Source organism: Aethalodelphis obliquidens, unplaced genomic scaffold (assembly GCF_003676395.1).
Source record: "Aethalodelphis obliquidens isolate GAN/ISIS:26980383/991018 unplaced genomic scaffold, ASM367639v1 scaffold8, whole genome shotgun sequence".
Classification (NCBI taxonomy): domain Eukaryota; kingdom Metazoa; phylum Chordata; class Mammalia; order Artiodactyla; family Delphinidae; genus Aethalodelphis; species Aethalodelphis obliquidens.
Window position 1 is genome coordinate 7,438,589 of NW_020837952.1, and position 25,693 is coordinate 7,464,281.

The following is a 25,693-nucleotide window of genomic DNA, read 5'->3' on the forward strand; positions in this document are numbered from 1 at the left end:
GACAAGTAGTACAGGATGCTTTGACAGCTTATGGGGGTGAATGGGGGACTAATGTTAGCTTCTCCCTGGTGGAAGGTGGGAACTGACCTCCGCTGTCGGTTGCCAGAGCTTTAAACCCCACGCCTGTGCTTCCTCCTTACCTGACCACGCCTCTTTTCCCCTTCTCTCAGTCTCTCCACTGCGAGATGTGAGGATTTCTGTCTGGCTTTGGAGACGTTGGGTAGGGAGTGCCCCACCCCCTTGGTGACATCAGAGAGCCAGCTCTCCTCCCGACACATGATTTGAGGCCTTGAGGCCCAGGCTGCCAGTATTGGGATTCTGTCTCAGTGATGTCTTCCTTAGTTTGCTCTGTTTTCAACTTGTGGAGAACCTTACCTCTCAACTCTCCCTTTCCACTTCCAAAATAGTGACCAACTTTATTCATTTATCCATTCATCTGGTGGTTGTTAAGTGCTCAAATCTCATCCTCTTCTGCCTTCTCTGCCATCTCTCCTGCACTTTATCCTTTTCCTCTTTATTGGCTCCTTACCGTTAGCTTTTAAACATATCCAAGTCTCTCCCATCTTTAGACGAACTTCCTTTTACTGTACTCTCCACCCTATCTCTGTCTTCCTTCTTACAGTCAAACTTCTTGAGAAAGTTGCCTAAATGGGGGTCTCCATTTCCTTTCCCCTCACTCCCTCACCTTTGCAAGCTCACTCCTCATAGGGTCACCCCTAACTTTGCAGGGACACTCTGCAGTCCTTATGTTGCTTGACATCTCAGCAACAGCCAACACAGTTGACCTTTTCAGCAGTTCCTTCTCTGTTGCATGAGGAAGGACTTTGCTTGCTTCTTAAACTCCAGAGGTCTGTCTGAGATCCTGTACCCTTTGCATTCTATACACCATAGGTGATCTTATTCTCTCCCCAGCTCAAATGACCTCCATACGTTGCTGGCACCATATCTCTGGTCCAGCTCTTTCTCTGGAGCTCCAGTCTAATCCATTGTCCACTGAAAAACTCCACTTGGGTTTTTCATAGGTACTACAAACATAGTATGTTCTGAACTGAACTTGTCAGCTTCCCCCCCAAATCTGTTTCTCTTCTAGTACAACTATTAAGTTAAATATACTTATTTATTTTTGGCTGTGTTGGGTCTTTGTTGCAGTGCACAGGCTTCTCATTGCAGTGGCTTCTCTTTGTTGTGGAGCATGGGCTCTAGGCACGCGGGCTTCAGTAGTTGTGGCTTGCGGGCTCTAGAGCGCAGGCTCAGTAGTTGTGGCGCATGGGCTTAGTTGCTCTGCGGCATGTGGGATCTTCCCGGACCAGGGCTGGGACCCGTGTCCCCTGCATTGGCAGGTAGATTCTTAACCACTGTGCCCCCAGGGAAGCCCTTATTTATTTATTTTCTTTTTTGGCTGCACCATGCTGCTTGACGGATCTCAGTTCCCCAACCAGGGACTGAACCCGGGCCATGGCAGTGAAAGCCCGGAATCCTAAAATCTAGGCCACCAGGGAACTCCCAAGTTAAATTTAAATTTATAAATATTTATTGAATGCTTACTGCCATACGTGCCAGGGCAAGGACCATGTGCTAGGCATTGTCAATTAAGAGGCCCTCTCTTGGGGAATTCCCTGGCGGTCTAGTGGTTAGGACTCAGCTCTTCCACTGCAGGGGGCATGGGTTCCGTCCCTGGTTTGGGAGCTAAGATTTCTCATTTTTTGGCGTGGCCAAAAAAAAAAAAACCAGATGCCCTCTCATAACAATTAAAATACAGTGTGATAAACACTATGATAGGGGAAATACTATCATCTGTTGGAGTACATAGAGGATGTACCCAATTGCCCATGCCAGAAACCTGGCAGCCAACCTTAATTTCTCTTGTTTCCTCACCACTCACATTTAATTGATTACTGAATCTTTCCAACCTGCCTACTTCCTTTAATCCCTACAACTACTGCCCTTTTCAGCCCAGATAATATGACCTTTGAACTAGTCTCCTTGCATATAGTTCTACTCCTCTCCAGTCCATTCTTGGCACAGCAGCCAGAGTGATGCTTCTAAAACATAAAAATGGCCTGCCACTCCCCTGACTTAACCATTCAAAGGCTTCCCATTTTCCTCAGAGTAAAGTCCAAATTTTACAGTGTGGTTTACAGAGGCTTTCTCCTTTTAGCCCAGTGTTTTCACACTCCCCACCACAAACTCCATACTCCAGCCACACACTACTTCCTCACATTCCTAAACAGCATTGAGGTCTCTGGTCCTTTGCATAAGTTGTTTCCTCTGCCTGAAACACTTCCTTTCCCCACTCCTACCAACCTCCACCAGGCTAACTTTCTCATTAGCTAGGTCTCAGTTGAAAGGCCATTTGCACAAGAAGGCCTCTCTTAACCCCTTAGAGTCGGGTAGGGGTCCTAACTAGGAGACCCTACAGCAGATTTCACATTCCCACATTATAACTTTCATGACACGTTAAAGGTTATTTGACTTTCTGACTTCCCAGGAAGTCTGTGAGCTCCGCTAAGGCAGAAGCCTATATCTATTTTGTGAATAATCGTATCTTCAATGCATTGTATAGCACAAAGTAACCTCTCTGTACCTCAGCTCATAAGTACAATTAGGTATTAATTAATCTTAAAGGGATACAAAGATGATTAAGAAGGGTCCCTTTCTCAATTACTGATACGTGCTTCCTTGAATAACATATACTTATTGACAAACTCTTAGCCTTCTTACTCCGCCTCAACTTACCTTTTTCCTTTACATGCTCCCTTCCCTTTAAATGAGATTGCCTGGCTGCATATGCGCTTTAGAATGGTATTAAATCAATATTTAATAGTCACATTCTTTTTTGTTAATAGGATATGTACCCTAATTTTTATTGTGTCACTAACGTAAGTTTATCATAACTCTCAACTCTAAAACTCTGATTCTTATGAACTCGAATCGAGAGTCAGCCATTGCGAACAGCCGCTATCATGACGTCGCCACTTCAGCAAGATGACTGGGGGCGTCGGTTTCCGTCACCGCCCGTGGGCTGCGTTACAGGATTAAAGCGCGCCGAGCCCCACACATAAAGGTCTCCTCGGCCCTCCCACCAAAAAAGTGCTGCTCTGGCACAGTATCTACTGCCTCTCCGTCTCTATGACACTCTTTTCCTGTTTCCTAGTGTTGCATGATGGGAGAAATAGTCTACTTTCCGGGAGTCTGGCCGGGGGAAAGGCCACATTCGGAACTCCATTTCCCGGCGTGCTTCGCGGCGGTCGCTCATCCCACTGGCGGGAGACCGGTTCCGGTTGCATCAGCGTGGGATCCGCGGCGAAATGAGGTTGTTCGTGAGCGAGGGCGCCCCGGGGAGCCTGCCCGTGCTGGCCGCCGCCGGGAGGGCCCAGGGCAGAGCGGAGCTGCTTATCAGCACTGTAGGCCCGGAAGGTAGTCTGCTGGTGCTGGTGGGCGGTGGATGAGCCGGGCGGGACTGAAAACACGCCGACGACCACCCTACAGTTGTCTTCGTCAACCCCGCCCCCGTCACGCACTCCCGTCAACCTTCTCCCGCATTATCCTTGGGCGCCCCATCCCCTCTTTCTTCCCAGTCGTACCTTTCATCTGTCACTTCCCTTAATTACCCTCAATGTACCCTTCTCTTGCCTTCCCTCCTTCCTCTTCCAGGACCTCGCCTCACTCAGTGAACCTCTTTCCCTTTTCCAACCTTCTCTCACCCCTATCAGGCAACCCCCCCACCACACGTCACTCACATGATAACCGCCAGGTTCTCCTTTGTCGTTCTTAGGAAACCCTGCTTTCCTTTCCTAAGCACACAGAGACACACATACTCTCTTCGGTTTACCTCTTCTCATTCCCAGCCATCTGTTTGGGTGACTCTTAAGTGGTTCTCTTGTCAGTCCTCCCAGTTCTCTTAATTTTGTTCTCCCACTGCAGCTCAGACCAGTCTCAGATATCCTGATTACTTTCAGTTGTTCCACTTCTTGGCTGCAGCACTACCCCAGTACCACCACCTCCTCGCTGCAGTCCCCATCTGTTGTTTCCAGCTGGCCGTCTCAGCTGAACACCTGCTGGTCTCTCCAGTTCATTCTGGACCCACCCCCTTTCAGTGCTCCTATCCTGGACCCTCTCCGTGAGACTGCCCCCCCCCCCCCCCCCCCCCCCCCGCCCCCCGCCGTAAAGTTGTCCCTCTAAGTTGACAAAGCATTTCTTTTCTTTTCTCTGTTTTTCACCCATCTTCCTCTCCCGGGTCAGAGTGTGTGGTCCCGTTCCTGACCCGGCCTAAGGTTCCTGTCTTGCAACTGGATAGTGGCAACTACCTCTTCTCCACCAGTGCAATCTGTCGGTCAGTACTGGTTCTTGATGCAGGGAGGTGGCTGAATAGAATCAGGGATTATTGTCCTCTGTGTAGCCTTGTTTACCACCACTGTTTCACTGGGGGGTGAGAAATGGGCTAGACAAATGGGCCCCTTTAATTCTACCTCTGTTGCTCTCTTCCTGGGTAGATACTTCTTTCTGTTATCTGGCTGGGAGCAAGATGACCTCACCAACCAGTGGCTGGAATGGGAAGCGACAGAGCTGCAGGTAGGACTGAGATGTGGGGAATGGCAGGCAGGCTCTTGCTCTGCATGGCTGCCCTGACCCGTGTCTCCTGCATTTTAGCCAGCTTTGTCCGCTGCCCTGTACTATTTAGTGGTCCAAGGGAAGAAGGGAGAAGATGTTTTTAGCCCGGTCCGGAGAGCCCTGACTCATATTGACCACAGCTTGAGTCGTCGGAGCTGTCCATTCCTGGCTGGGGTGAGTTGGGCCTTGAGATGGGTACTGGGAAAAGCTGTATGATATACGAATTAAGAGGCAAGACTGTATTCAGAGTTCAGAACTTCCAAACTGCCACTTACTAGCAGTGTAAACTTTAAAACTCACAAAAACACTTTAAACTTCATTTTTTTCACCTTTGAAGTGAGGGTAATGTATTACTGTCCGCCTCAGTGGGTTATTGTGAAGATTAAGAGAGGTAATTTAAAATGCTTAGCACAGTGCTTGACACATAGTAAGTGCTTAAGAAATGTACGATACTGTTATGTCAATTGGGAAGAACCTGAGTGTCTCACCTGTGTACTTCTTCCTTTCTTTCCTCAACAAAGGAGACAGAATCTCTAGCTGACATTGTTTTGTGGGGAGCACTATATCCATTACTCCAAGACCCGGCATACCTCCCTGGTGAGAACTGTGCATATCACTTCTCCACCAGCCCCAACCCCAGGAGCTTGGTGTCGGGGTTACAGAGTGGGCAATAGAATATTGAGGACCCATTTTGATGTGTAGCTTGACAGGGCAGCTATAGCAGAAAGGTGGCTGAGGGAACTGGGAAAGGCAGCTGGAGAAACTTTGTGAAGAAGGGGAGGAGGTCCCTTCCCGCCTGCCCATTCTTGGTCTTACTGATTGCCTCTTTTCTTCCATGCCACAGAGGAGCTGGGTGCCCTGCACAGCTGGTTCCAGACACTGAGTTCTCAGGAGCCATGTCAGCGAGCTGCAGAGACTGTGCTGAAGCAGCAGGGTGCCCTGGCCCTCCGGCCCTACCTCCAAAAGCAGCCCCAGCCCAGCTTCCTTGAGGGGAGGGCTGTCAGCAATGAGCCTGAGGTTTGGAACAGAGCAGAGGGGTCCCCACAGAGCCTCAGTGCGTGAGGTGGTGGGTGGCTTGGAGAGGGACTTTGAGCATGACTGCTAACTTTTTCAGTTCATGGAGAGCAAGGAGAAGAGTTCTTTACTCTACGCACCCCCCCCCCTCACCTGGTGAGGGATACTGTCCACTCTTCATAGGAGGAGGAGCTGGCTACCCTATCTGAGGAGGAGATTGCCATGGCTGTAGCTGCTTGGGAGAAGGGCCTGGAAAGCTTGCCCCCTGTTCAGCCACAGCAGAATCCAGTGTGAGTAGGCACACATGAGTGGGGCTTGGTTTCTTACGTGGAAATTGTTGATAGAGCCAATACCTGCCTGTCGAATTCTCTTTGCTGACCTTTGATTTTCTGTCCTCTCAACATCTTGGCTAATACTTTGGATATACTGTCCATCAGTCCCATCTGCACCCATGTTTTCAGCTACTTTCTGTCTACTGATTGCACCTAAATCTGTTTTTTCCAGTTCACATCTCTATTCTGAGCTCCAGACATAGTTGTCAGACTATCTCCTAGATTCCTCCACCTCCACTGGCATTGCAAACTCAACGTGTACAAAACCAAACCTATTACCTTCCCTGCCAGCTTCTCCTTCTCCTTCGTTCACTTGTCTTAGTGAATGACTCCCACCTTCCACCTAAAATTCCAGGCCAGAAATCTTGGTGTCATCTATCTATACCCTTCTCTCATCTCTGCTTGTATCATTTGTTCCATTACCAGGTTATTGATTCTAACTCCCAAAGAGTCCTTGTATCCATCCCTTCTCCCTGTCCTCACTGCTGCTACCTGAGATTGGGCCTCACTATCTCTTACCTTCTCCTTCCGTGCCATCCCATGCTCCACACTGCCACCAGAATGGCTGCTTAAAACTGCCTATGTTATCATCTCACCTTCCTTTTCAGAATTCTACAGATGGTTTCTCTGTGTAGTTCACAAGGCCTTTCATGATCTGGCCCCTGCCTGCATGCTTAGCGTCATATTCTGTTACTCTCCTGATAGCTAAGATAATATTCACACACATACGTAGATTTTTCCATTGAAATGAAATGTCTGTAGTTCTGAACATGTTGTTCAATAAAGATTTAAGTGTCCACTCCTTGTCAGGCCCTGTGTGCTGGGAACTGGGTCTACAGAGGGGAACGAAACAGATAAGACTGTGCTCTCATACCACTTTGAGTCTAGTGGTATAGACAGGTGTTTAAAAAAAACTGTCACTCATGAAACTAACACAACGTTGTTAATCAACTATACTCCAAAATAAAATTAAAAGTTAAATAAAACCTGTCACACAAAGGTGTAATTATAAATTTTGGTAAGTACTATGAAGGAAAAGAACAGGATGCTATGAGAACATATCACAGGAGATTAACTTAGAAAAATGGCATTTGACCTAAGACTTGCAGGAACTCCCTGGTGGTTCAGTGGTTAGGACTCCACGCTTTCACTGCTGAGGTCCCAGGTTCAGTCCCCGGGTGGGAAACTAAGATACCGAAAGCCACGCAGCATGGCCAAAAAAAAAAAAAAAAATAGGGAACTAAGACTTGCAAGATGAGTAGAGTTAGGCAAGGGTAAGTCTGGGGGAAGGGTGTCTCAGATAGAGCAAGCATCGTGTTTGGTTCTTTATAAGGAATTTCTAAAAGGCTAGTGGCTGGAGACTGGTCAGTCAAGGGGCAGTTGGGTCAAGATGAGTTTTAAGAGGAAGGCAGGCTGAGATCATATACTCTCACACCTTGTTGTTTTTGCCCATGCTCTTCCTTCTCCCTGGAATGCCTGCATCTTACCTACCTGCTGTACAGTTGTTCAAGAGACCAGTTCTATCATTTCTTTCTCTGTAGAGCTTTTGAGAGTTTTAAGTGCTTCATCTTCTGGGAGCTTCCATTGTCATATTATGTTGTAATTGTCTCTTTTTAAACTTTTTTTTTTTTTTTTAAATTTTTGGCTGCGTTGGGTCTTCATTGCTGCACGCAGGCTTTCTTCTAGTTGTGGCGAGCGGGGGCGGCTCTTCATTGCGGTGCGCGGGCTTCTCATTGCGGTGGCTTCTCTTGTTGTGGAGCACGGGCTCTAGGCACGCAGGCTTCAGTAGTTGCGGCGCATGGGCTCTAGAGCCCAGGATCAGTAGTTGTGGCGTACGGGCTTAGTTGCTTCGCGGCATGTGGAATCTTCCCGGGCCAGGGCTCAAACCTGTGTCTCCTGCGTTGGCAGGCGGATTCTTAACCACTGTGCCACCAGGGAAGCCCTATAATTGTCTCCTTACATGTCTGTCTCCTCGCTAATCTGTAAGCTTATTGAAGGCAGGGCCTCTCTCTTCTTTTATGGTACACATTTTCTAGCACAGGGCCAAGCATTTGGTAGATTATGATAAAATTTGAATGAATTAATGAAAATTTGTTCATTCACTGATTTTGAGTATTTCTTTTGAGTACCTGTTGAGGATTGTTTTAAAGGTAATAAAGAATAGGAGATAGATTTTTCTCAGGTGTTTATACAGGCTAACATGTTTAAATGTGTACTTAGAGGAGGAGACAATTGACTAAAGACCCTAGAGCCAAACCAGGCTATCTTCTGTGCTTTTCCTTCTGACTGAAGGACATCCCCAGTGTCTTTTTTTTTTAATTTTTTTTTTAAATTAAACTTTTTATTTTGAGATAATTGTAGATTCACATGCAGTTGTAAGAAATTATACGGAGCATCCCCAGTGTCTTGATCAGGCAAATTCCCACCCATTCTCGAGGGCCAACTCAAGTAGTTCTGCCTCTGTGAAGTCTTAGTCTTAGGCCGGAGATACTTGCCTTCCTTCGAGCTCCTTGGGCACTTTGTACCACTCATCGCACTGATCCAGTTAGAAGTTGTCTGATAGAACGTAACCCTCTTGAGGGCAGAACCCTGGGCGTACTCTGGTGGTGCATATCTGCCACCGTAGTAAGCACACTCAAGATGAGAGAGACGTTACAAGGTGACAGAAAAGGAGCACCACAGATTGTGTGGTACAAGATGCTTATGGACTCGGGATACAAGGATGACTGGGTGGAAGGCCGGTTGCCAGTAAAGAAAGGCTTTCCTGAAGGAGCTGATTTCTAAGCTGGATTTCAGAGAAAACTATGGTATTCAGTCATGGGGAGAAAAGTCAGTTAATCCAGGAGAAAACAGTGAGATCTTTCTCAAGGAAATGAGCTGTAAAATGTTCCAGGAAGTAGATGGAACATCTAACTGGATATATAGCATGCAGCTGGGAAGAAGGGTAAGGTTAACATGAGGGAATCATTGGAGTCTCTATTAGCAGAAGAGATTATGGGACTTGGTGAGCTCGCAGGATGCCCAGGGTTGAAGGACACGGTAAGTGATGGTAGTCAGCAATTGTAGATTAAGAATGGTTGGAAGTCACGCAACATTGTAAATCAACTATGCTTCAATAAAAAAAAATATTAAAACTGAAAAAAGAAAAGAATGATTGGAAAGATGAAAGGAAACCTGGTGAGGTGTCAGTGCCAGGGAGGGGGGTGAATACAAGACGTGTGCAGCTGAGCTTTCACTGGTGATGAAGCGTGAAAAGAGAAGAGCAGACTGAGTGACTTCCGACAGCAGATTGAGTGACATGACTAGGAATGATCCTGGGAAAGTGGGGAGGAGAGGGTGGCTATGAAGGCAATGGCTGGTTCCTGCTGGTTTGAGTCAGGCCGTGAGGAAGTGACAGATACGGGTTAGGGAGGGAAGAGTCAAGGGATATGAGAGGACTTGGGAAGGCTTGTGTATGGACTGGCGAGCTGTAAGCATTTCAGGTAGTGAGTAGAGGTAATGTTAACATAGCACTTGGGAAGAAGGGAAGAGGTCAGTGCTGGAAACGCGTTTTTGGGTGGCACTGGCGTCTAGGAAGTCAGCAAATGATGGTGGTTGGACAGATCCTGGGGAGAGTTGTCAATATCCCAGAGTTTGGAGCCTGGGAATGAGCTAAAGGAAAAGGAGTACTTAGGGTAGTAAAGAGAGACAGAGCTCAGCGTCAGAATGAGGCTTCTTAGGAGCAGTACACGAGGCTTGCTTGCTGTGGGCAGGGCCCTGTATTTGCAACCGTAGGGATCTCACGGCTTTTGGGGGAGTTTATGCTCCAGTGGATTCATGTGAGGAAAGACTTCAGATGGACGTGAGCCTGTTACAGTAGAACAGATGCATCTGGGTGTTCTGTGCACTTTGGGTCCCTCTTGACCCTCTCTTCTCCTCCCTGGACTGTTCTCTTCCTCTTCCCTACCAGGTTGCCTGTGGCTGGGGAGAGGAATGTGCTCATCACCAGCGCCCTCCCTTATGTCAACAATGTCCCCCATCTTGGAAACATCATCGGTTGTGTGCTCAGTGCTGACGTCTTTGCCAGGTGGAGCCAGCTGCTGGGGGAAAGCCCTGAGGGAGCAGTGGGCCCCAGGGGAATAGGAGGCCTCAAGGGGGGAAGCCGGAGGGATCCTGGGTACATGGGAGGGGCTGAGATGGGGCCTCATGATCACCACATTCCTTCCCAGGTACTCCCGGCTCCGCCAGTGGAACACCCTCTATCTGTGTGGGACAGATGAGTATGGTACAGCGACAGAGACCAAGGCTATGGAGGAGGGTCTAACCCCCCAGGAGATCTGTGACAAGTACCATGTTATCCACGCCGACATCTACCGCTGGTTTAATATCTCGTTTGACATTTTTGGTCGGACAACCACTCCGCAGCAGACCAAGTAGGTTTCCTCTAATCAGGCAGAAATGGAGAGTGGGAGCAGTGGGAATATCTAGGAGACAGAAAGAAGGAACCAAGATTGTTCCCCGCCCCCCACCCCCAAATATCCAGATATTGTCCTGAAATGTGTCCCAGGCATTATTACGGGGATTCATTGTGTGCAGAAGCCTGACCAGGGCTGAAGGTGCAGCTGAGGGAGGGAAGAGACAGGACTTAGGCTCATGGGAAGGACCTGCCTTCCCTCTACCGCCTCCCTTCTCTTCCTGGCCGCCACTGTCTCAGGACAGCCCCTCTCACTCCTGTGTTTATAGCAAATACACTCATTTTCCTCTGCCTGATTATCGTCCTTATAAAAACTGCATAGTAGACAGGCTGCCAGCTGAGAGTTCTGTGCAGTTTAGCAGCACTCTGATTTAATTTTAATTTTTAGGACATATCAAAGAACTAAACAGTCCTATTATCCTTTTGGAGATTTTTGTTAATGAAGAATACAAAACAGATCTGTATTTTACAAAAGTAAATTCTAGAGCGGTGAGGCAAGAGATCGTGTGGGGAGTTGGGCAATTTATGTGAGGTGTTTGGGCTCATCAGTAAACTCCCTACAGATGACTAAGTGGTCTCTGACTGATTTCTTTGGCACTTGGACTGAATGGGTTTGGATCCTGGGTGGAGTGGCAGGAGGGAGGGGTGCACCACTTCCTCTGACTTCCCCCGGTCCACCCCTCCCCTGTCCCTTGCTCACCTCATCAGAATTACCCAGGATATCTTCCAGCGGTTGGTGGCCCGAGGTTTTGTGCTGCAAGATACTGTGGAGCAACTGCGGTGTGAGCACTGTGCCCGCTTCCTGGCTGACCGCTTTGTGGAGGGCATGTGTCCCTTCTGTGGCTATGAGGAGGCCCGGGGTGACCAGTGTGACAAGTGTGGCAAGCTCATCAATGCCATCGAGCTCAAGGTGAGAGGAGGGTCTCCTGGGAGCCCGGAAGGAGACAGTCTCTAATCTTAAGGGACTCCCAGTCTGGTCCGCCTCAGGTTCTTTTTTTTCTTCCTTTTTTTTTTTTTTTTAATTGAAGTATAGTTGATTTACAGTGTTGTGTTAATTTCTGCTGTACAGCAAAGTGACTCAGTTATACAAATATATACATTCTTTTTTATATTCTTTTCCATTATGGTTTATTCCAGCTTATTGAATATAGTTCCCTGTGCTATACAGTAGGACCTTGTTGTCCATAGGATTTTTGTTTTAGCATTCAAGACCTTTCACCAGTGGCTCTTCCTACTCTGTCTTGGCAATTCATCACTCAGTTCACTGCATAAATACTTACTGAGCATTTACTATGTGCTTGGCATTGTGCTGGAAAATCGACAAGTTGAGTTCATATTACCCTACTTTTGCTCCTGCTTCATACCACCTGATCTGCATTTGTTTAGTTCTTTCTCTTTTCCATATATACCACCTTTACTTCTACTCCATGTTTATTCATTTGGTAGTTCATTCATTCATTCATTTATTCAACAAACTTTTTTGAGTCTTTAGGGTAGTCACAGTTCTAGGTGTTGAGGATGTAGCAGTGAACAAGACAGATTTTTATCTAGTGCGGGAGGAAACCAACACTAAAGATAGAATAGAGTTACTCCAGGGTAAACTGCCCGGAAGATGTGGTGGAGGGTGACTTCTGGGGGAAGAGTTGAGCTGGGTGATTAGGGAAGGCCTCTCAGAAGTAACATTTGAATTGAGAGTTTAACTGAAGAATGAGAAGGAGCCAGGAGGTGATGAGTGGGGTTAAGAGTGTTCCAAGCAGAAGGACCAGGAAATGCGAAGACCCGAGGCAGCAAAGCGCTGAAAAGGGGAATTGAAAAGGCCAGTGTGGCTCATAGTGAGTCGGGGTGGGGGTGGATGGGTGGTGGTGGATTGAGACAAGGTCAGAGAGGTAGGCAGTGACCCGATTTCCAGGGCCCAGTCAGCCATCTGGGAGTGGAATGGCACGCTGCTCTGTGGATAATGGGTAGGAGGGAAGCGAGAGAGAAGGTGGGGAAACCAGTCTGGAGGCCAGTGGTAGCTCAGAAATGGGATGACGATAGCTTGGACTAGGTTAATAGCAGTAGAAATAGCGGGGTGGGAGGGGGGAAGGATTTGAGATATGTTTTGGAGGCAGACTCTATAGAACTTGATAGACTGCAATTCGGGGTGATAGAGAAGTCAAGAGAATGACGACTTGTATGCTTTTAGCTTGAGCAGCTTGGGCGGATGGTAGTACTATCTATGAACACAGGCAAGATTGGGTGAAGAAGAGCTTTCCTGTGGAATTCAGTGATACTATTTGGGTTTGTTAAGTTTGAGGTGCCTCCTTAGACATCCAAGGAGGGATGTTAGGTAGGCAGTTGATAGAGGCATGTGGAGTTCAGGAGAGAGGTACTGAGAGTTATAATTTCTCACCTTCAAAAACCCAGATCAAAACTCATTCAGAAGCTTTCATTGGTTAGCTCCACCTGTTTACTCCTTTCGCCATCATCCTTCAATGTTTGTATAGTCAAGTTGTGCCATGAAAATGAGTATTTCTTGACATTTTGCCGTGTGAAAGCCTGTGCTTGTTTCTCACGCAAGCCCTCTCTCCCTGATTGATTGTAACTTCCTCAAGGAGAGGAACCGTGTGTCTTCTCTTCGTTGCTCTTTCTGCTCCTCACACAGCTGCGTACAGTGCAGGGCTCTGGGTCTAGCCTGTGCTCAGAGAATGCTTTTTCCTATTCTTTGGAGTGAAAGGACACAGATGTGAAACTCTGAGTAGCAAATGTTGTGCTATGCAAACCTGAGTCTGCAAGTTCAGAGAAGACCCAAGTAAGTAGTTCGTGAGTTGGCGGGGTGTGAGCGTGAGGCTAAGCTCGGTGCCAGACGGGGGACCTCATCTCTCTGTGCCTCCCCCCTCTCCTGGACAGCTCCTGGCATGCAGCCTGATCCTGACTGTCCTACCTTGGGTCACCCCTTCTCTTGACTTTCCCTTCACAGAAGCCTCAGTGTAAAGTCTGCCGGTCGTGCCCTGTGGTGAAATCCTCTCGGCACCTGTTTCTGGACCTGCCTAAGGTGAGTGGGCCTTTCCCTCAAGCCAGTCTGCATGGCCTCCTCTGCCCCCTCTGCCTCAGCCACAGGCAGAGGCAAATTTGTACCAAATCACCCTCATATATTTTTAATTTCCATTTTAAAATTATACTTAACATGCTTAAGGTTAAAAGATGTAACAGGAAAAGGGCACAAAGTGAAAGGTCCAGGCCCATCTGCCAAGAGAGATTTACTACTGCTGATTTTCCTTTGTAGCACTTGCACATGAAAGTATTCTTATGCCTTTTTTTTCTCCTTAATACAAATTAGATCATGGCATTCATATTCTTCAGTCTACTTTCTTTCTTTTACTTCACAATGTGTCTTAACCAATTTTTCACTTTAGTGGATTTGCTGCTTTTTTTTTTTCCTTTTAAACTTTTTATTTGGAAATAATTTCAAGCTTGCAAAAAGAGTTGCAAGAATAAGCAGTTACTAGAACAAAGAACCTCATGTTCTTTACCCAGAAGAACCTCATGTACCCATTACCCAGATTCATGGCTGTTAAGATTTTGCTCCATTTGGTTTAGCTTATTCTCTCTCTCATACATGTATGCATCTGTACTTATATAACCTCTTTACTCTTGAATGCTGCCCGGTGTGTTTCCTAAGAAAAAAGACATATTCCTGCATAACCACAGTATGGTTAACAACTTCAAGAAATTTAACATTGATATAGTTGTGTGATCTACCAGCCATATTCCAGTTTTGCCAACTATTCCATTAATATCCTTTCTAGCATCATTTTTCCTGTAGTGTAGAATCTGGTTCTGGATCATGTATTGCATTTAGTTTTTCTGTCTCTTTAGTTTCCCTTAATCTGAAACAGTTCCTCAGCCTTTCTTTATCTTTTATGACATTAACAGTTTTTAATAATTATAGGCCCTGATTCCCCCTTTTAAAATAGAGTATTCATTCTAGATTTGTTGGCTGTTTTCCTCATGGCTAGATTCAGGTTATGCATCCTCAGCTGGAATACTACATAAATGATACTTTGTTCTTTCCAGATGATACTTTGTTCTTTCCAAAATGATACTTTGTTCTTTCACATCATGGCCATTTCCCCCTCATTGGTGATGTTAATTTTGCTCAATCAGGGTGTTACCCAACTTCTCCACTGTACAATTAATGTTTTCCCCTTTGCAACTTATAAGCAGTCTGTGGGAATACACTTTAAGACCATGCAAGTACTTTGCTCTTCATTGAAAGGTTCCCTCTAAATTTAGCATCCATTTATTTAATCATTCTTACCTGAACCAGTTTTTGTTAAGATTTGCCAACTCTGCCACTCCCTCCACATTTACCCTTCTCCTTCATTCATTTATTTCATTTATCATCAGTGTCAACTCATGGATGCCAATTTTTTTCAGTGGTTTATAATTGATTCCTGTCCTAAATAATTTTCATATTCGAATTGTCCCTTATTTGGCCAATGGGAGTCTATTCAAGGTTGTTTCTCTGGGTGTTTCTGAGGTCTCCCATCATTTTTTAAGCACCTCCTTATTTTCTAGCATAGCAGGATATTCTAGATTCATCTTGTTCCAGTCTGGGATTCAACCATTTCTCTACCAAGCCCTGTTTCTTTTTTTTTAAGTAGGTAACAGTGTTAGAGACCAAGATTTAAGTGTGCTCATTGCTACTGGGATGTCTTTGCTTCTAGGCCCTGTCAGCAGAGAGTTAGGCATTTGTTTTGGGTTCACACTGACACCTGAAATACCAGGCCAGCCCCATGGGGTTCTTCCTCACTTTCCCTCATCTCATATTTTTATTTCCCTTCTTCCAAACAGTAAGTACTCTGGTTCCCAACAACATTATTTACTCATTTGCTCGATTCTACAATACACCTAAAAATTTCAGAATTGCTTCACCCATACCACTATCAAAAAACCTACTAAGATGAGTTTAGGGTTTATTGGCAGTCCTGCCCCTTCCCCCCCAAGCGCGGGTATATAATCAAATATGTTCAAAATTGCCTTGGCTTAGTTTTTTCCCCCTTTAGCGTGGTTGTGTTACTGAAGTAAGCCAATAAGTTTGGTTCATTTGCTTCTAGTTCTTTTTCTCTCCTCATACTTACTAACTTAATTTTTTGAAAATGTAGAACATCAGTATGCTTCTAAAACATCAAAACCATTCAAAAAGGTATACGCAGAGAAGTGTCATTCCCTTATTCCCTTTCCTGTCCAGGCTACCTTGTTCTCCCATCTCCTGTAGGTGATGGGCTTTGTTTTCTGATTTTGTCTTAGTGTGTTTATTTTTGTAAAGATAAGCCTATATGTGTGTGTGTGTGTGTGTGTGTGTGTGTGTGTGTATATATGTGTATGTATGTTATTTTCTCTTATACAAAATACAGCATACTGTATATACTCTTTTGCATTTTGTCTTTTCCATCTAACAGTATGTTCTAGAAATGACTCCATATCAGGATTACTCCATATCAGATGATAGAGATCCTTCTTACTCAGGCTTGTTTGTTTGTTTTATTTAAACAGCTGCATAGTACTCCATTTTGTGTGGGTACCATGGTTTTTTGTTTTGTTTTTTAAAAATATTTATTTATTTGCACCAGGTCTTAGTTGCGGCATGCGGGATCTTTAGTTGTGGCATGTGGGATCTTTTTTTTTAGTTGTGGCATGAGGGATCTAGTTCCCTGACCAGCGATTGAACCTGGGCCCCCTGCATTGAGAGCGCAGAGTCTTAACCACTGGACCACCAGGGAAGTCCTGTGGGTACCATAGTTTATTTAACCAGTTTCTTGTGTTTGCCATTTAGGTAGTTTCCAGTATTTTGCAGTTAAAAATACTATTGCAGTGACTAAGCTTGTGCATGTGTATTTTTGTATTGTGGGAAGTGTATCTTCAGGATAAATTCCTTAACAGGGATCACTTGCTGTGTCCAGGAGAAATGCATATGTAGGTTATTGCCAAATTTTTCTCAATAGGTGTTATTCCATTTTACATTTCTCCCAGTAGTGTGTGTGTGCACTTGTTTGCCCAGAGCCTCACCAGTAGAGTGTGTTGTCAGGTTTTGGATGCTACAGTATTTATGTGGATGAATCACATGAACCATCCCTTACAAAAGATTTATCTTTGTTTTTCTGCTTACAGAAGTGATATACACTTGTTTTTAAAATTTCAGAATGAGGGAATTCCCTGGCAGTCCAGTGGTTGGGACTCTGCACTTCCACTGCAGGGGGCACAGGTTTGATCCCTGGTCGGGGAACCTAGGATCCCACAAGCCACGCAGTGCGGCCCAAAAAAAAAATGTTCAGAATGAAATACATGGTGTAAAAGTGGATGTTCCCCTTAATCTCATGTGAGAATAAAGCACTGAGATATAGTTTTCCTCAAAAATTTTTTGGCCTTATGTTAATCTGTGTATTACTATTCTTTATTTTTATAAATAGGATTATATCATATGTTACTGTTTAGCAGTTTGTTTAATGTATTTCTGAGATCTTTACATATCAGTACATACAGGTCTTCCTCACTCTTTTTAAAGGGCTTATAAGTATTTCATTATGTTGATATACCATATTTCTTTAAATTCTACAGAACCAAGTGAATTAGTTTTAATTTTTGCTGTGGTGAACTGTGCACTTCTTTATAAACACATCTGTACACACTTATGTGAATATTTCTGTTGAAAAAAATCCCTAGAAGTGGAATTGCTATGGCAAAGTCATGAATCCTTAATTTTAATTATATATCACCAAACTACTCCAAAATGGTTGTACGTATTTATCCTTATGGTGACCACACATGCGACTGTCCTAAACCAGCTCTCTGTGCTTCTCTGCTGTCTCAGTTGGGAAAGCCTCTGGAGGAGTGGTTGGAGAAGACGTTGCCTGGCAGTGACTGGACACCTAACGCCCGGTTCATCATTCGTTCTTGGCTTCGGGATGGCCTCAAGCCACGCTGCATAACCCGAGACCTCAAGTGGGGAACCCCTGTGCCCTTAGTAGGTTTTGAGGACAAGGTAAAAACGCTATGCTTTATTCATATCTCATATTATTCAGCCTTGGGATTGAAACCCTGGGCTAGCAGAACAGACTTGATTGTGTCTTGATTCAGTCTGAGGCTTTGGGTTGGCAAGGTTTTCCCAGTGTTCTTGCATCTTACTGTGTCTCCTCCCTCCTGACCCTCCAGGTATTCTATGTCTGGTTTGATGCCACCATTGGCTACCTGTCCATCACAGCCAACTACACAGACCAGTGGGAGAAATGGTGGAAGAACCCAGAACAAGTGAGCAGTTCTTTGTTAGCCTGTCAAAGACCTGGGGAGGGTGCGTGTATAGTGGGGGTGGTTAGGGGTGGGTAGCTGATCTTTCTTGGGCCTTTGAAGAGGATGTCAGGAGCTCTGTCTCCCAATTATATTCCATAGGTGAGCCTGTATCAGTTCATGGCCAAAGACAATGTTCCCTTCCACGGCTTAGTCTTTCCTTGTTCAGCCCTAGGAGCTGAGGACAACTACACTTTGGTCAGCCACCTCATTGCTACAGGTACCCTGGGAGATTGGAGAGGGGGATGTTCTTAGGGAATGAGGGCCAAGACAGTACTTGGAAGAAACTCCTGGAGAGGTGCTAGGTCTTGAGTTAGGAGTTGAGATGGAATAGGAAACAATTAGAACATGGAAGCTCAATGCAGAAAAGGAAACAAGGGCTTCCCTGGTGGCGCAGTGGTTGAGAGTCCGCCTGGCGATGCAGGGGACGCAGGTCCGTGCTCCGGTCCAGGAGATCCCACATGCCGCGGAGCGGCTGGGCCCGTGAGCCATGGCCACTGAGCCTGCACGTCCGGAGCCTGTGCTCCGCAACAGGAGAGGCCACAACAGTGAGAGGCCCGCATACTGCAAAAAAAAGGAAAAGGAAACAACCTGAAGAGAGCAGAAGTCCAAAGCTAAATTTTGTAATGGGTAGAAGTAAACAGAAGACCAGAATGCAGAGGAAGGATCTCCCAAGTTCTGTGCAGGCCAGCTACTCTAGAACTGAGGTTGAGGGAGAGGAAAGAAGAGTTAGTGGGTCAGAGAGGAAGGACATGATTTTTTTTTTTTATACAGCAGGTTCTTATTAGTTATCTGTTTTATACATATTAGTGTATATTTGTCAATCCCAATCTCCCAGTTCATCCCACGAGGAAGGACATGATTTGAACAGATGGTTCTCATTCTCCTTCTCTGTCCAGAATACCTGAATTACGAGGATGGGAAATTCTCTAAGAGCCGGGGTGTAGGAGTGTTTGGGGACATGGCCCAAGACACAGGGATCCCTGCTGACATCTGGCGCTTCTATCTGCTGTACATTCGGCCTGAGGGTCAGGACAGTGCCTTTTCCTGGACAGACATGTTGCTCAAGAATAATTCTGAGCTGCTTAACAATCTGGGCAACTTCATCAACAGGTGGGACCTGGTGAGGGGTGAGAGTCAGCAGATGAGCCTGGGGTGGGGCTAGTAGGCCACGTATGCTTGGTGCGAGTTAGTTGTAGAGATGTGATTTAGCAGAGTTGGTCACAAAGTGAATTTTTGTGAATTATTTTCTTATTAATGTTCTTTGTAGAATTGGAAATGTGTTTTTTCCTAGCAAAAAGGTTCACTTGCAGACCACTGAAAAGTTTGGCTGAAGAAGGGGGTTATTTTAGCATAGGGGTAGGAGACTTCTGCTGTACTTTTCAGTTTTCTTACTTCAGGCTCACATTCCATTATCGGTCCCTATCTCAGCTACTCTGCAACCTAAAGAAATATTCTCCATGGCTACACACGCTTTCAGGTTTGCTCATTAACCACATTGAACAGATAGTCCCTACTAGAGGATTTATTTGTTTGGTAGCAATTAATGCATATTTCAACGTGATCATTCTGAGTTTTTAACTTCTTAAAAATAAACGGTTGCTTAACTTTATTAGTTCCATTTATATAAGGGATATCTGTATATAAAACGTCTGTTATGTGCAGACTCATATTCTTACGGGAGAGGGAGAATAAGGAATTAATTTGTTAAGTTTTGCCTTCCAGCTTGAGGGAGCCAGGTGGTTTCAGTTCTGAGAAAATGCAGAATTATGAAAATCGTGTCAAATTTCTCTAAGGAGACTGGGCAGTAACTTCTCTTTTCTCTCCCCTCTCCTGCCCTCCTCCCATCCAGAGCTGGGATGTTTGTGTCTAAGTTTTTTGGGGGTTTTGTGCCTGAGATGGTGCTCACCTCTGATGATCGGCGCCTGCTGGCCCATGTCACCCTGGAGCTCCAGCATTATCACCAGCTGCTAGAGAAGGTTCGGTAAGTAGCTATACCTCTGTCTCAACTCAGTGATCTGCTGGCATGTTCAGAGCCCCATACTGGTCCCCCCAGAACCTTACACCTTGGCCTGCATCCTTCCTTCCCAGGATCCGGGATGCCTTACGCAGTATCCTCACCATCTCTCGCCATGGCAACCAGTACATTCAGGTGAACGAGCCCTGGAAGCGGATTAAAGGCAGCGAGGCTGACAGGTAGGTAAGGAGGTATGGTTGGCTCTAGGAATAAAGTGGCTGGTAGGCTACGTCCTCCTGGGGGTCGTGACTAATATCTTTTCTTCCTCAGACAGCGGGCAGGGACAGTGACAGGCTTGGCAGTGAATATAGCTGCCTTGCTGTCCATCATGCTCCAGCCTTACATGCCCACGGTTAGTGCTACCATCCAGGCCCAGCTGCAGCTCCCACCTCCAGCCTGCAGCATCCTGCTCACAAACTTCCTGTGCACCTTACCAGCAGGACACCAGATTGGCACAGTAGGTCTCTAGATTTGAAAGAGCCAGCTTCTCTCAAAATTCCTGCTTTTGCCAAGCAGCCTCTGGGGAGGGGTCAGGGAAGAACTTAACTTTGGGCATGAGACTCTCATAGCTATTCGAACCCCTTCCCCACTCATCCCCACTCTTCACTTAGGCTTGTTTCTAATATAAAGTCCTTAGTATTGGTTTACAAGCCCAGTGTTTTCTGTAGCTCACGTATCCTCACTGTCCTTCATGCCAGGACCCAAGGGGCAGGGAGAATACAAAGTAACCACTTCCTCAACACAAGGGGATAAAAGTATGTACACCTCTAAGCTTTTGCATCAACCTAGCATCATTAAATAGTTTAAATAACTTTTGACCCTAGTGAATGCTTTTTCTGGATTCTTTACTGAAATCAGCAGGTATTTGCTCAGTGTTACACTCTGTAAGTGTTTTTTCTAGACCACTGAGTTCCTAAATGTCAGAAGTTGGGGTGGAGAGGCCCTCTATATAGTCTGGTAGAGTTTATACCTAATCAGTGAATGATTCTGGAATTCTTTTTTTCACAGGTCAGTCCCTTGTTCCAAAAACTGGAAAATGACCAGATTGAAAGTCTGAGGCAGCGCTTCAGCGGGGGCCAGGTGAGAAAGCTAAAGACTGTGCCTCACCCACCAACAGTTAGCATCCTCCAGTAGCCCTCACTCATCCCTCTTTTCATCTATTGGCCCTGCTGCTTCCTCACTTCATTTTTCTTTCCTGTCTTAGCTAGAAGAGTCCTTGTCATTAAAGGTAATCATTTTCCCCCTGAGATGTTATATAAAACTTGAGGTCAGGGGATGTATATGGTAGCAGGTGCTAACTCTGTTGTTGATCTCAAGGCAAAAGCATCCCCCAAGCCAGCAGCTGTAGAGACTATGACAACAGCTGGACCACAGCAGATACAAGTGCTGATGGATGAAGTGACCAAGCAGGTACGGAGCTTAAGCCCTATGGGAGGCTGGAAAAGCTGAATCCTAAATAGGTCATTTCTGGTCTCACTGTTGTGATTCCCCCATCCCCTCTTCTCTTAGGGCAACATTGTCCGGGAATTGAAAGCACAAAAGGCAGACAAGAACCAGGTTGCTGCAGAGGTGGCTAAACTCTTGGATCTGAAGAAACAGTTGGCTCTAGCTGAGGGGAAACCCCTTGAAACCCCTAAAGGCAAGAAGAAAAAGTGAAAGTGAGAACTTGGATCCTAGAAAGTCACTTTAATGGACGTGGACAGTAATAAATAAATGTACAATCTCTATATACATGCCGAGACCCTCTCCTGTCATCTACCCTAAGTTTTCCCCCTACTGAATAGATGGGGGTGGGAGGGGTCCATCGTTGGCACTGGTGAGAAGGTGGTCAGTAGATACTTCCAGGAAGGGTCGGAAGTGGCCCGAGGGGGAAGTGCTGGTCCCAGCCGTTCATGCTTGGTGCACATTAACCATCCGGTCAATCAGGGCTCGGCGAGTCGCCTCCACCTCCCTGGTCAGGCGCTCGATTTCCTGCTTGAGCCGTTCGTTCTCTTCAGCTAGCTGTGCCACTTTTCTTTCGTTCTCTTGTTCTTTCTCCTTCATGCGTTGCTTTCCAGCCCGTGCCGGGGACTGGCCACTGTGTTTCCGTTTCCTGGGTCTTTCTTGGTCTTCCTCTTCTTCCTCCTGAGCCGGGGAGCTCTGACTGGAATCCGGAGAGCTGGGGCTCTGGGAGGTGCGCGTGACCGCTGCTCGTCCTGGCTCCTCGGTCAGCCAAGCCAGGGAGGCGGGGTCAAGAGTGGTGAAGGTTTTTGGTTCTTCCTTCAAAGGAATGAGGAAAGGCAGAGTAGGTGTTAATTAGCTGAGAAGGGACGGGCAGCCCCTGACCAGCATTAGGCCTAGCATTCTTACCTCCTCGTTTCCAGGGGGTGAGACATAGGTACCCCCATTTTCATCTGAGGACAGCACCTCCTGCAAGTCCTCATACCAGGCTTCCAGCTCCCAGCTGGACAGTGTCCCGAAGGAGAAAGGCAGTGACTCAGCTGCCATCTCTGTGGCTGGATCAGGCTCTGGGAAAGGACATAGTCAGGATAGTGGGTGGGGGAAGAAGCTCCACAAAGCCGTCAGTCTACGGGTTGGCACACTGGCCTGCTGCCTCTCTGTTTTGGTAGATAAAAGTTTATTGGAACACAGCCACATCCATTTATTTACATATTGTTTACGGCTGCTTTCATGAGACAACAGCAGAGATGCATAGTTGTTACAGAGACTATTCTGTGTGGCCCTCAACGTCTAAAGTACTTACTGTCTGACCCTTTAAAATTTACCAACCCCTGATCTAGAATGATATTCCGTCTTTGCTTTTGCCCAGCACATGAAGAAGCAAGTGCCTGGATGTGCATTCTTATGGGTTCCTGGTAAAAGTCTTCGGCCCCCCTTGGGGAACTCCACTGGTTGTGTCCAGGGGCGGTCACCAGACCATCTGTGCTCCTTTCTCCTCCTGTGTGGGGAGCTTGGGCAAACAGTCCTTGGGTCAGTCTAACCTTGGTGGGGACAGAGGTGTGGTGAGACCTCACCTGACTGCTCACTCAGGGCCAGCTTTCAATTAGGACATGCTCTAAGAATAGTGATTTGGTCACCTTGTTAGGGGCAGGTCAGGAGGATGGATGTGGCCTAACAGCAAAAGCCTGCTCAGATTCAAACCGTCCTCTCCCACCTTCTCTAGGTGTTTTCATAATTTCTTAGGGCCCCAGTAAAGGGGGCCTAAGCAGCAATTCTTAGGAGCTGGTTTTGGGAAAGGGTTGGTTAAGTTTACCTGCTTTCAGGTGTGGTGATGTATGAAGATACACTTCCTTCTGGAACACTGTGGGGATCAAAGATAAATGTTAGCCATTTCTGGAAGGGGGAGACAGGCAGGTTCTTTTATCTCCAGCTTCCTACTGCTCCTTCCTTACTTCTTGTCTTCTAGAGTATAGTTAGTTATTGGTCCCTGTAGCCATTTCTAAGGACAGAGAAGAGCCTGACTTCCTTTATTTTTAGTTGCTGACATTTGTAGTCCTGATTACATAATAACAAAATCCTGGCCAACTCAGCTTTCTCTAAATTTAAGGCAGTCCTCAAATCTGCCAGGGTAAGGACTGGACTACAGGGAAGGGAAAAAATCAAGTGGCATTTTCCTAATTCCATTCCCACACTGACATCCTCCAAATGTGTATTTCCACTCTAGACCTCTCCTGGGACCTCCAGCTCTAACTGCTTACTTGCCATTCTCTTTTTGGATATCTAATATGCATCACAGACTGAACGTGTCCAAAGACCAACTCCTGCTAATCTTCTCCTTCCAAGGTCTTTCCCATCTCGGTATACAGCAACTTTAGCTTGAGCCAAAAACCTTGGTATCATCCTTGATTCCTCTCCTCTCACACCCCACAATCCAATCCAAACCACCAGCAAAACTTCTTGAGTCATTCTTCAAAACCCCAGAATCTAAACACGTCTCACCAATTCCACGGTTTCTAATCTAGATCAAGTTACTATCATCTCTCGGGTGACTGCAGAAACCTCTTGACTGCAGGTCTCCCAGTTTCTGCTTCTGCAACCCCTCCCAGAGTCTATTCACAACAGCCCCCAAAGTGAGTCTTTTAAAACTTAAGTCAAGGGCTTCCCTGGTGGCGCAGTGGTTGAGAGTCTGCCCGCCGATGCAGGGGACATGGGTTCGTGCCCTGGTCTGGGAAGATCCCACGTGCCGCGGAGCGGCTGGGCCCGTGAGCCATGGCCGCTGAGCCTGCGCGTCCGGAGCCTCTGCTCCGCAACAGGAGAGGCCACAACAGTGAGAGGCCGCAAAAAAAAAAAAAAAAAAACTTAAGTCAGGCTGTGTCATTCCTCTATTCAAAACCTTCTCATTTCACACATATTAAAAGCTAAATTCCTTAAAATGGCTTAGAAGGCCCTCCACAATCTGCTCTTTCCTTGCTCTGTTTTTCTCATTGACCACTCTCCGTCTTGCTCACTCTAGTCCAGCCAACTGGCCTCCTGTTCCCTAAAGATACTATGCATGCTCCCACCTTAGGACCTCTGCTCTTGCTATTCCTTCTCCTGGAAAGCTCTTCCTTCCACATACCACATGGCTTACTGCCTTGCCTATTTTTAGGTCTTTCATTTAAATATCACCTCAGTGGGGGAATCCCTGACCACCCAGTGTAAACTGTAACCTCCACTCAGCATTCTCTACCCTTCCATGCTTTAGTTTTTTTTCTATGGCACATGTTTGCTTACTGTATGCCTCTTCCCACTGAAATGTAAGCTCTGTGAGAGGAGAGATTTTTTTCTCTCTTGTTCACGGATAAATGCTGGGTCCCAAACTTAACCAGCATGGTAGGTGCTGGTTAAGTATTTGTTAGGAATCAATGGATAAATGTCCCCAATCTCTCATAGGGAAAGGAGGACGAAGTCCAGAGGCAGAGCAGCAGCTGCCTATCCCTGGGGACTGTAGATGCAATATCGTCCTCAGTGCTTCTGTACAGGGCTGTCCTCCCTGGAGAACCCTCCTTGCTTTCCAGTGTGTGGGACATAGCTTTCATCATCAGTGGAGCCCCGGGCCAGAGAGCTGCAGAGCCAAGCAGGGGGCTGACCTGATGCAATGGTTACACAGAGATTAGCTGGAGACAGGACAAGGGGAAAGAGGCAAGGACCAATCCCAGGGGAAGGACAATCCACTGGGGAGACCTCCAAATGGCTTCCTACACTTAAAAGATCCAGGATGCTCTCTTCTGCAGAGGGCTTAGGGACCTCTGGGGAAAAGGAAAACTCATCTCTGCTCCCCGTCCATCGACATCCCTCTTCCCAAAGGCTTGTGTCGGTCTCTTTTAAGATTCTCTCCTCTGCAAGGGTGCAGAAAGAATGTCCTGTGGAGGGTCCAAAAGCCCCATCTACTGACGTGGCTATGCTGGCCCTGAGACGCTGCGGCTAAGACAGGATTGGGGGTGGGGGAGGACGCTAGTGGCAAAGTGGCGGCAGCGGCCTGAACCACTGTCAACCAGCCTTCTCGGCGCGGGGATGTGTCCTGTTGCCCCGCCTCCCACCCGGCAGGCCTAACGAGGAGGCCTGGGGTCTGCAACGGGAGAGAAAAAATCTTCCTAGGGCAGCTGGGGCCCCTTCCCTGAACAGCACAGAGTAAGGCCTATGCTCCGGGCAATGGTGGGATGCTGCTGTCGTGCGAAGGAAGAGGAGTCTGTAAGCACTACTTCTGAATGAAGGCTTCTCATCCCTCCCCCGGACGGTCACTTCACTTCATTGCGGAGGGTGTGGGACCACATCCTTAAGAGCGGATGCCCTAACTTTAAGGTGACAACTGGTGTTCACGAGGATGGGAAGGTAAAAGGTAGATGGGGGAATCAGTACTCGCCTCTCTCCTCAGGTTCCGGCTCTGATTTTGGCTCTGTCGCTGCCACCCGCTCATCTTCAACATGATACACTCTATGCCTTAGACTCAAGCCTCTGACC

General features: G+C 46.6%; 2 protein-coding genes across 5 annotated transcripts; one reads left to right on the forward strand and one right to left on the reverse strand.

Annotated features, from left to right (window-relative positions):
- Positions 1-3,148: 3,148 nt before the first annotated feature.
- On the forward strand, positions 3,149-21,486 carry MARS1 (methionyl-tRNA synthetase 1). Of its 4 annotated transcripts, XM_027106787.1 has the most exons (21): positions 3,177-3,417; positions 4,243-4,333; positions 4,494-4,572; positions 4,651-4,785; positions 5,133-5,208; positions 5,456-5,628; positions 5,809-5,915; positions 9,907-10,023; positions 10,166-10,369; positions 11,119-11,320; positions 13,370-13,444; positions 17,264-17,434; positions 17,605-17,700; positions 17,839-17,956; positions 18,636-18,849; positions 19,589-19,720; positions 19,828-19,932; positions 20,024-20,210; positions 20,762-20,833; positions 21,071-21,163; positions 21,263-21,486. In XM_027106787.1, the coding sequence occupies exons 1-21, from the start codon at positions 3,309-3,311 to the stop codon at positions 21,407-21,409; spliced, it is 2,703 nt and encodes a 900-aa protein (XP_026962588.1). In that variant the 5' UTR covers positions 3,177-3,308; the 3' UTR covers positions 21,410-21,486. The 4 variants fall into 4 exon arrangements, with proteins under 4 accessions (XP_026962587.1, XP_026962588.1, XP_026962590.1 ...); XM_027106786.1 differs by lacking the exon at positions 4,243-4,333 and having other exon boundaries at positions 3,149-3,417; positions 21,263-21,484; XM_027106789.1 differs by lacking the exon at positions 4,243-4,333 and having other exon boundaries at positions 3,313-3,417; positions 4,682-4,785; positions 21,263-21,484.
- Positions 21,425-25,688, reverse strand: DDIT3 (DNA damage inducible transcript 3). The gene is made up of 4 exons (XM_027106797.1): positions 25,596-25,688; positions 23,007-23,054; positions 22,103-22,260; positions 21,425-22,012 (listed from the first exon to the last, which is right to left on the reverse strand). The coding sequence occupies exons 3-4, from the start codon at positions 22,238-22,240 to the stop codon at positions 21,644-21,646; spliced, it is 507 nt and encodes a 168-aa protein (XP_026962598.1). The 5' UTR covers positions 22,241-22,260; positions 23,007-23,054; positions 25,596-25,688; the 3' UTR covers positions 21,425-21,643.
- Positions 25,689-25,693: the final 5 nt, after the last annotated feature.